The sequence below is a fragment of the Abrus precatorius genome, unplaced genomic scaffold (assembly GCF_003935025.1).
Source record: "Abrus precatorius isolate BTA unplaced genomic scaffold, Abrus_2018 Scaffold5, whole genome shotgun sequence".
NCBI lineage: Eukaryota > Viridiplantae > Streptophyta > Magnoliopsida > Fabales > Fabaceae > Abrus > Abrus precatorius.
Genome location: NW_020874395.1, coordinates 20,125,195 through 20,136,014, shown reverse-complemented (window position 1 = coordinate 20,136,014; position 10,820 = coordinate 20,125,195). Strand labels below are relative to the sequence as shown.

The 10,820-nt window shown below is 43.5% G+C and overlaps 1 protein-coding gene across 1 annotated transcript in view; it reads left to right on the top strand.

Annotated features, from left to right (window-relative positions):
* Window positions 1-1,562: 1,562 nt before the first annotated feature.
* Window positions 1,563-10,820, top strand: part of LOC113866889 — a 28,499-nt gene continuing 19,241 nt past the window's right edge. Inside the window, exons 1-6 of the mRNA XM_027501686.1 lie at window positions 1,563-2,943; window positions 3,323-3,572; window positions 4,020-4,654; window positions 4,787-5,561; window positions 5,718-5,839; window positions 5,897-5,962. Coding sequence (XP_027357487.1) covers window positions 1,563-2,943; window positions 3,323-3,572; window positions 4,020-4,654; window positions 4,787-5,561; window positions 5,718-5,839; window positions 5,897-5,962 — 3,229 coding nt within the window. The remainder of the gene's footprint in view (window positions 2,944-3,322; window positions 3,573-4,019; window positions 4,655-4,786; window positions 5,562-5,717; window positions 5,840-5,896; window positions 5,963-10,820) is intronic.

The window sequence follows — 10,820 nt, the reverse complement described above, 5'->3', positions numbered from 1 at the left end:
TAAAGAAGTGTTAGGGCCCTGCACGAGTGTCGCACGGGTTCTTTACTTGCTAAGCCAAAGGGGAGCAAATGAGATGAAAAGTAGAAGTTGCGGGAAAGAAGCGCCAGGAGAGGAGAGAGTTTTTGGAAACCCTTCCTTTGAGTCCTAGGAGTGACATTCAAGAAGATTTAGCAGCCAGAGATGAGCCTCGCGCGTTTTCTTTTGCCGGTAAGTAAAAGGGGACTAAAAGAGACGAAAACTTAAAGTTGGGGCCATTGGCGCGAGGAAGCGCCAAGGGGGGATAGAGTGGTTGGAAACCATTCCCTTGAGTCCTAGTAGTGACAATCAAGAAGTTTTAGCAGTCTGCACGAGCGTCACACAGGTTCTCTACTTGCTAAGCCAAAGGGGACCAAAGGAAAGACCAAAACGGGAACTTGGGGCCGTTGGCGTAAAGAAGCGCCAGGAGGGGAGAGAGTGGTTTGAAACCCTTCCCTTGAATACTTGTAGTGACAATCACGAAGTTTTAGCAGCCAGAGATGAGCCTCGCGCGTTTTCTTTTGCCGGTAAGTAGAAGCGGACCAAAAGAGACGAAAACTTGAAGTTGGGGCCATTGGCGCGAGGAAGCGCGAAAAGGGAAGAGAGTGGTTGGAAACCCTTCCCTTGCATACTGTTAGTGACAATCAAGATGTTTTAGCGGCCTGCACGACTGTCGCACGGGTTCTTTACCCGCTAAGCCAAAGGAGACCAAAGGAAAGACCAAAACGGGGAACTAGGGGCCGTTGGTGCAAAGAAGTGCCAGGAGGGAAAAGAGTGGTTAGAAACCCTTCCCTTGATTCCTAGTAGTGACAATCAAGAAGTTTTAGCAGTCTGCACGAGCGTCACACGGGTTCTTTACCCGCTAACCGAAGAGGACCAAAGGAAAGACCAAAACGGGAACTTGGGCCCAGAAATTGATCACTAAATTTTCAGATTTTTCTACAAGGTTCTAACCCTAAAGATCCTAAGTCAGCCCTTGTGCAAATGGGGTTCATATCAGTTGGTATCAGAGCTCCGGTTTAAGGGTTTGAACCCCAAATTGGTAACATCCTTTCTTCATTCTTTTTTTTTCCCAATTGATTACCTTATTGTTCATATTATTTGTGATTGTACTGAATCATTGCAAAAGTTAGGCCCTTGTGAAAATTAAAAAAAAAAATTGTATAAAAAAACAAAAAAAAAAAAGAAGAAAATATTGGGCTGAATGATTCATGCTTTTCAACAATTTGTTATAAGGTAATATATTGGTGTTCTTAAAGGATTGTTGCTAATTCTCTTGTTTACCAATTTTCCTTTACCCCTTTGTTTTTGTGATTTGTTAGGCTTTTCTTTGTCTACCTAGCCTTACCTTGCACATATTGGTGGATTGTTCTTTGTTGTGGCCATAATATCTTGAATTGCCTAAGAACCCAAGGAGAATTTGAGTGGTAAAAGGCAAGAGTGTTTTCATTAGAGAAAAAGCCATAATTGTGTGATACACTTGAGTGTGGTGAGGTTTCAAATTCTACTTTCTATTTGCTTGTTACGTTTGAATTTGTTTGTTTGTGATGGCTGAAGGAAATCCTAATCAAGGAGGAGGACTTTCTTCTTTCCAAATGCAAGCCTTGACACAACATTTGGAGAGATTGATGAGGCAACAAAATGACGAGCTCCATGAAAGATTGGACCAATTGGAGAATAGAGGTCATGATGAAGAAGAAAGGAGGAGAAGAGGTAATGAAGGTGCTCCTAGACAAAACCGAATTGATGGAGTCAAAATTTCTATTCCTCCATTCAAAGGAAGAAGTGACCCGGAAGCTTATTTGGAGTGGGAGATCAAAATAGAGTATATTTTCACTTGTAATACCTATGAAGAGGCCCAAAAGGTAAAGCTTGCAGCTATGGAGTTTTCCGATTACGCTCTTGTGTGGTGGAACAAATTGCAAAAAGAGAGAGCTAGGAATGAGGAGCCATTGGTGGATACATGGGTTGAAATGAAAAGAATCATGAGGAAGAGATATGTGCCGGCAAGCTATTCTAGGGACTTAAAATTCAAACTTCAAAAATTGTCCCAAGGTAGCAAAGGCGTTGAGGAGTACTACAAGGAAATGGAGGTGCTCATGATTCAAGCCAAGATAGAAGAGGATGAGGAGGTAACTATGGCTAGATTTCTTAGTGGTTTGAATAATGATATTCGTGATATTGTTGAACTGCAGGAATTTGTTGAAATGGAGGACTTGCTTCACAAAGCAATCCAAGTGGAGCAACAATTGAAAAGGAAAGGTGTGGCCAAAAGGAGCTCCACTAATTTTGGTTTTTCTAGTTGGAAGGATAAGGGAAAAGGGGCTGCCCCTTCTAGTGCAGCGCCTACACCAACAAAAACTCCTCTAAAAACTCAAGAGCAACCCTCTAAAAGGAGTCGGGATGTAAAGTGCTTTAAGTGCCAAGGCTTAGGACACTATGCATATGAGTGCCCTAACAAAAAAACCATGATTCTTAGAGATGGAGAGTATATAAGTGAGTCTGAAATTGAAGAGGGAGAGGAGAATGAGGACGTGGAGGAGGAGGTGGAGAAAACACCAGAGGGAGACTTATTGATGATAAGGCGGTTACTTGGTAGCCAATTGAAGCTTTTAGAGGAGAGCCAAAGAGAAAACATCTTCCATACTAGATGTTTGATCAATGGTAAACTTTGCATGGTGATCATTGATGGAGGGAGTTGCACCAATGTGGCGAGTGCAAGACTTGTGTCTAAATTGAATTTAGTTACAAAGCCACATCCTAGGCCATATAGGCTTCAATGGCTTAGTGAGGATGGAGAGGTGCAAGTAAGGAAGCAAGTAGAGTTGGATATTTCCATTGGAAGATACAATGATAAGGTGCTTTGTGATGTTGTTCCTATGGAGGCCAGCCACTTAATCTTGGGGAGACCATGGCAATTTGATAAAAAAAGCCAATCATGATGGTTTCACCAACAAAATCTCATTCATGCACCAAGACAAGAAGATAGTGCTCAAACCTTTGAGTCTGCAAGAGGTGTGTGAGGATCAAAGAAAAATGAGAGAAAAGATTGTCCAAGAAAAGAAAGAAAAAGAAAGCCAAACACTTGAGAGCTCAAAAAGTGAGGACAAAAAGAGAGAAACACATGAGAGGAAAAAGAAGAGTGAAACACTTGAGGTGAAGGAGAGCTTTTTAGCTACAAAAAGTGAGGTCAAGAGGTTGTTTCTATCTAAACAGCCCCTATTTTTGTTAATTTGCAAAAACTATGTTTTGACCACTAGCACTTTTGATAACCTTGATTTGCCTTCTAGAGTGAAGTCTCTTTTGCAGGAATTTGGAGATGTGTTTCCAACAAGTGTACCAAGTGGGTTGCCACCATTAAGAGGTATTGAGCATCAAATTGATCTCATTCCAGGAGCTTCTTTGCCTAATAGGCCAGCCTATAGAAGCAACCCTCAAGAGACCAAGGAGATCCAAAGACAAGTGGATGAACTCATTGGTAAGGGATGGGTAAGAGATAGCATGAGTCCTTGTGCTGTCCCGGTAATTTTGGTTCCTAAAAAGGATGGGACATGGCGCATGTGTTCTGATTGTAGAGCCCTTAATAACATCACCATTAAATATAGGCATCCTATACCTAGGCTTGATGATTTGCTTGATGAATTGCATGGTGCATGTTACTTCTCTAAAATTGATTTAAAAAGTGGATACAATCAAATTAGGGTTAGAGAAGGGGATGAATGGAAAACTGCTTTCAAAACAAAATATGGTTTGTATGAATGGTTGGTTATGCCTTTTGGCTTAACTAATGCTCCTAGCACTTTCATGAGATTAATGAACCATGTTTTGAGAAAATTCATAGGAAAATTTGTTGTGGTGTACTTTGATGATATTCTTATCTATAGCACTTCACTTGAATTGCATGTTGATCATTTAAAATCTGTCTTGTGTGTGCTTAGAGAAGAACAATTGTATGCCAATCTTGAAAAATGCATCTTTTGTACTAACCATGTTGTGTTTCTTGATTTTGTTGTAAGTTCAAAAGGAGTACAAGTGGATGAGGAAAAGGTTAGGGCTATTCAAGAATGGCCTACACCTAAGTCCGTGACCGAAGTGAGAAGTTTCCATGGTTTAGCAAGTTTCTATAGGAGATTTGTGAAGGATTTTAGCACATTGGCAGCACCTCTAAATGAAGTGCTTAAGAAAAATGTTGGTTTCAAATGGGGAGAGAAACAAGAAGAAGCTTTCAAAGCTCTTAAGCAAAAGCTAACTAATGCCCCTATACTTGCTTTGCCAAACTTTCAAAAATCTTTTGAAATTGAGTGTGATGCTTCAAATGTTGGGATTGGGGCTGTGTTGTTGCAAGAAGGCCATCCAATTGCTTATTTTAGTGAAAAGCTAAGTGGTCCTACCCTTAACTATTCAACTTATGATAAAGAGTTGTATGCCTTAGTGAGAGCTTTGAAAACATGGCAACACTACCTTTATCCCAAGGAATTTGTTATTCATAGTGACCATGAGTCCCTCAAATATATCAAGGGACAAGGCAAGCTTAACAAAAGGCATGCCAAGTGGGTGGAATTTCTAGAGCAATTCCCTTATGTTATCAAACATAAAAGAGGAAAAGGTAACATTGTAGCTGATGCTCTTTCTCGGCGTCATGCTTTGCTTTCTATGCTTGAAACAAAATTGATTGGTCTTGAATGTTTGAAAAACATGTATGAAAGTGATGAAACTTTTGGTGAAATTTTTAAAAATTGCGAAAAATTTTCAGAAAATGGTTTCTTTAGACATGAAGGCTTTCTTTTCAAAGAAAACAAATTGTGTGTGCCTAAATGTTCTACAAGAAACTTGCTTGTTAGTGAAGCACATGAAGGAGGTTTAATGGGGCATTTTGGGGTCCAAAAGACTCTAAAAACATTACAAGAACATTTTTATTGGCCTCATTTAAAAAAGGATGTGCAGAAATTTTGTGAACATTGCATTGTTTGTAAAAAGGCAAAGTCAAAGGTAAAGCCTTATGGATTGTATACTCCATTGTCAATTCCGGAGTATCCTTGGATTGATTTATCCATGGATTTTGTTTTGGGGCTGCCAAACACAAGTAGTGGCAAAGATTCAATTTTTGTGGTTGTTGATAGGTTTTCTAAAATGGCTCATTTTATTCCATGTAAAAAGGTGAATGATGCTTCTCATGTGGCTGATTTGTTTTTCAAGGAGATTGTGAGACTCCATGGTTTGCCAAGGAGCATTGTCAGTGATAGGGACTCTAAGTTCCTAAGCCATTTTTGGAGGACCTTGTGGGGCAAGTTGGGCACTAAATTGTTATTTTCAACCACTTGTCACCCACAAACCGATGGGCAAACGGAAGTTGTTAATAGGACGTTGGGAACATTGCTTAGGACAGTTTTAAGAAAGAACTTAAAAACTTGGGAAGTTTGTTTACCCCATGTTGAGTTTGCTTACAATAGGGCTGTTCATAGCACTACTAATTGTTCTCCTTTTGAGGTTGTTTATGGTTTTAACCCACTAACTCCTCTTGATCTTTTGCCTATGCCTAATGTTTCAGTTTTTAAGCATAAAGAAGGTCAAGCAAAGGCGGACTATGTGAAGAAGCTTCATGAGAGAGTCAAAAATCAAATTGAGAGGAGAAATGAAAGCTATGCTAAACAAGCCAACAAAGGGAGAAAGAAGGTTATCTTCGAACCCGGAGATTGGGTTTGGGTGCACATGAGAAAGGAAAGGTTTCCGGAACAAAGGAAGTCAAAGCTTCAACCAAGGGGAGATGGTCCATTCCAAGTGCTTGAAAGAATCAATGACAATGCTTACAAAATTGAGCTGCCGGGTGAGTATAATGTTAGTTCCACCTTCAATGTGTCTGACTTATCTCTTTTTGATGTAGATGGAGAATCCGATTTGAGGACAAATCCTTCTCAAGAGGGAGAGAATGATGAGGACATGACCATGAGCAAGGGCAAGGATCCTCTTGAAGGACTTGGAGGACCTATGACAAGGGCTAGAGCAAGGAGAGCAAAAGAAGCTCTTCAACAAGTGTTGTCCATATTAATTGAATACAAGCCCAAGTTTCAAGGAGAAAAGACCAAGGTTGTGAATTGCATCATGGCCCAAATGGAGGAGAACTAAGGCGCCACTTTGCTTCAGTTTTTAAGTTTTTAGTTTGTTTTAAATAATAATGGCCCAATCCTTTGTAAAGTTGGCTGACCAAATTATGTTTTGTGGTTAATCAACTAATGGGCTTTGGTTTGGTTTTATTTCAAGTTGTAATAAGGGCCCAATTGGCAACTTAGGCATCAGCCTTTGGAAGACCAAGAGACGCATAGCTAGTGGCTGTTGGGTGACTTTTTGGTTGCCACAATTTCAGTTACAATCAGCCTTTGGAAGACCAAGAGGCGCATAGTGGCTGTTGGGTGACTTTTTGGTTGCCACAATTTCAGTTACAATCAGCCATCAAGTAGTTTCATTTTCCGTTACGGAACCTTTGTAATTCTGATGGTAAAGCTTCTATATAAGCTGAACCATTCTTATCAATAAGACAAGTTAAGTTTGATTCAGAAATATTAGAGTTTATCTCTTTTATCTTAGTGAGAGTGATTCTCCTAAGTTCTTGAGTGATTCAAGAACACCTTGGCTGTATCAAAGGGCTTTCACATCCCTTTGTGTGTTGCCTTCCTTGGAAAGAGTGATTCTTTCCTTCCCCCATTCAATTCTTCACCAAAGTTCCAAAAAAAACTCAAATCTGCCCAGAATTATCTCGTTATCATAACTCTCGTTCTACTCAACCAAATTGAGTGATTCTTGAGCCTAAATTGAATTTCAGAACGAGAGATTTCACCTCGTTTTGGAATCACCTCAATTGGAGTTCTATAACTCGAGATACCGTCATTTCTAAAATTCTGTCCAGCCACCACCAAACCAGCGTTTTTGCTTCCTTTTTCACTTATTTTAACACCATGGACCAACAACTAATTTGCCCAGAAATTCATCACTAAATTTTCAAATTTTTCTACAAGGTTCTAACCCTAAAGATCCCAAGTCAGCCCTTGTGCAAATGGGGTTCATATCAAAAGGGGACCAAAGGAAAGACCAAAACGGGAACTTGGGGCCGTTGGCGTAAAGAAGCGCCAGTAGAGGAGATAGTGGTTGGAAACCTTCCCTTGAATCCTAGTAGTGACAATCACGAAGATTTAACGGCCTGCACGATTGTCGCACGGTTTTTTACCCGCTAAGCCAAAGGGGAGGAAAAGAGATGAAAAGTAGAAGTTGGGGGAAAGAAGCTCCAGGAGGGGAGAGAGTTGTTGGAAACCCTTCCTTTGAGTCCTAGGAGTGACATTCAAGAAGTTTTAGCAGCCATAGATGAGCCTCGCGCGTTTTCTTTTGCCGGTAAGTAAAAGGGGACCAAAAGAGACGAAAACTTGAAGTTGGGGCCATTGGCGCGAGGAAGCGCGAAAAGGGAAGAGAGTGGTTGGAAACCATCCCTTGAATCCTATTAGTGACAATCAAGAAGTTTTAGCGGCCTGCACGACTGTCGCACGGGTTCTTTACATGCTAAGTTAAAAGGGACCAAAGGAAAGACCAAAATATGAACTTGGGGCCGTTGGCGGAAAGAAGCGCCAGGAGGGGAAAGAGTGGGTGGAAACCCTTCCCTTGAGTCCTAGTAGTGACAATCAAGAAGTTTTAGCGGCCTGCACGAGTGTCGTACGGGTTCTTTACCCGCTAAGCCAAAGTGGACCAAAGGAAAGACCAAAACGGGGAACTAGGGGCCATTGGCTCAAGGAAGCACCAAGATGGCAGAGAGTGGTTGGAAACCCTTCCCTTGAGTCCTAGCGGTGACAATCAAGAAGTTTTAGCGGCCTGCAGGAGTGTCGCACGGGTTCTTTACCTGCTAAGCCAGAGGGGAGCAAAAGAGACCAAAAGTGGAAGTTGGGGGAAAGAAGTGCCAGGAGGGGAGAGATTTGTTGAAAACTCTTCCTTTGAGGCCTAGGAGTGTCATTCAAGAAGTTTTAGCAGCCAGAGACGAGTCTCGCCCGTGTTATTTTGCCGGTAACTAAAAGGGGACCAAAAGAGACCAAAAGTGGAAGTTAGGGCGACTGGCGCAAGGAAGCGCCAAGAGGGAGGAGAGTGGTTGGAAACCCTTCCCTTGAGTCCTAGTAGTGATAATAAAGACGCGTTAGCGCGCTGCACAAGTGTCGCACTGGTTCTTTACTTGCTAAGCCAAAGGAGACCAAAGGAAAGACCAAAACGGGAACTTGGGGCCGTTGGCGTAAAGAAGCGCCAGGAGGGGAGAGAGTGGTTGGAAACTCTTCCTTTGAGTACTAGGAGTGACATTCAAGAAGTTTTAGCTGCCAGATATGAGTCTCGCACGTGTTATTTTGCCGGTAAGTAAAAGAGGACCAAATGAGACCAAAGCTGAAACTTGGGGCCATTGGCGCAAGGAAGCGCCAAGAGGGAGGAGAGTGGTTGAAAACCCTTCCCTTGAGTCCTAGTAGTGACAATCAAGAAGTTTTAGCGGCCTGCACGAGTGTCGGACGGGTTCTTTACTCGCTAAGCCAAAGGGGACCAAAGGAAAGACCAAAACGGGGAACTAGGGGCTGTTGGCGCAAAGAAGCGCCAGGAGGGGAAAGAGTGGGTGGAAACCCTTCCCTTGAGTCCTAGTAGCGACAATCAAGAAATTTTAGCGGCCTGCACGAGTGTCGGACGGGTTCTTTACCCGCTAAGCCAAAGGGGACCAAAGGAAAGACCAAAACGGGGAATTAGGGGCCGTTGGCGCAAAGAAGCGCCAGGAGGGGAAAGAGTAGGTGGAAACCCTTCCCTTGAGTCCTAGTAGCGACAATCAAGAAATTTTAGCGGCCTGCACGAGTGTCGGATGGGTTCTTTGCCCGCTAAGCCAAAGGGGACCAAAGGAAAGACCAAAACGGGGAACTAGGGGCCGTTGGCGCAAAGAAGCCCCAGGAGGGGAAAGAGTGGTGGGACACCCTTCCCTTGATTCCTAGTAGTGACAATCAAGAAGTTTTAGCGGCCTGCACGAGTGTCGCACGGGTTCTTTCCCTGCTAAGCCAAAAGGGACCAAAGGAAAGACCAAAACGCGAACTAGGGCTGTTGGCGCAAAGAAGCGCCAGGAGGGGAAAGAGTGGGTGGAAACCCTTCCCTTGAGTCCTAGTAGTGACAATCAAGAAGTTTTAGCTGCCTGCATGAGTGTCGCACGGGTTCTTTTCCCGCTAAGCCAAAGGGGAGCAAAAGAGACCAAAAGTGAAAGTTGGGGGAAAGAAGGGCCAGGAGGGTAGAGAGTTATTGGAAACCCTTCCTTTGAGTCCTAGGAGTGACATTCAAGAAGTTTTAGCAGCCACAGATTAGTCTCGCGCATGTTATTGAGCCGGTAAGTAAGTGGGGACGAAAAGAGACCAAAACTTGAAGTTGGAGCCATTGGCGCAAAGAAGCGCCAAGAGGGGAGAGAGTGGTTGGAAACCCTTCCCTTGAGTCCTAGTAGTGACAATCAAGAAGTTTTAGTGGTATGCACGAGTGTCGCACGGGTTTTTTACCTGCTAAGCCAAAGGGGACCAAAAGAGACCAAAAGTTAAAGTTGGGGGAAAGAAGGGCCAGGAGGGTAGAGAGTTATTGGAAACCCTTCCTTTGAGTCCTAGGAGTGACATTCAAGAAGTTTTAGCAGCCACAGATTAGTCTCGCGCATGTTATTGAGCCGGTAAGTAAGTGGGGACGAAAAGAGACCAAAACTTGAAGTTGGAGCCATTGGCGCAAAGAAGCGCCAAGAGGGGAGAGAGTGGTTGGAAACCCTTCCCATGAGTCCTAGTAGCGACAATTAAGAAGTTTTAGCGTCCTGCACGAGTGTCGCACGTGTTCTTGACCCGTTAAGCCAAAGGGGACCAAAGGAAAGACCAAAACGGGGAACTTGGGGCCGTTGGCGCAAAGAAGTGCCAGGAGGGGAAAGAGTGGATGGAAACCCTTCCCTTGAGTCCTTGTAGTGACAATCAAGAAGTTTTAGCAGGCTGCACGAGTGTCGCACGGGTTCTTTCCCGGCTAAGCCAAAAGGGACCAAAAGGAAAGATCAAAACGGGGAACTAGGGGCCGTTCGCGCAAAGAAGCTCCTGGAGGGGAAAGAGTTGGTGGAAACCCTTCCCTTGAGTCCTAGTAGTGACAGTCAAGAAGTTTTAGAGCCCTGCACGAGCGTCGTACGGGTTCTTTACCCGCTAAGTCAAAGGGAAGCAAAAGAGATGAAAAGTGGAAGTTAGGGGAAAGAGGCGCCAGGAGGGGAGAGAGTTGTTGGAAACCCTTCCTTTGAGTCCTCGAAGTGACATTCAAGAAGTTTTTAGCTGCCAGATATGAGTCTCGCGCGTGTTATTTTGTTGGTAAGTAAAAGGGGAGCAAAAGAGACCAAAAGTGGAAGTTGGGGGAATGAAGCGCCAGGAAGGGAGAGAGTTGTTGGAAACCCTTCCTTTCAGTTCGAGGAGTGACATCCAAAAAGTTTTAGCAGCCCGAGACGAGTCTCGCGCGTTTTATTTTGCTGGTAAGTAAAAGGGGACCAAAAGAGACGAAAACTTGAAGTTAGGACCATTGGCGCAAGGAAGCGCCAAGGGGGGAGAGAGTGGTTGGAAACCCTTCCCTTGAGTCCTAGTAGTGACAATCAAGAAGTTTTAGTAGCCTGCACGAGCGACACACAGGTTCTTTACTTGCTAAGCCAAAGGGGACCAAAGGAAAGACCAAAACAGGAACTTGGGGCCAATGGCGTAAAGAAGCGCCAGGAGGGGAGAGAGTGGTTGAGAACCCTTCCCTTGAGTTCTAGCAGTTACAAT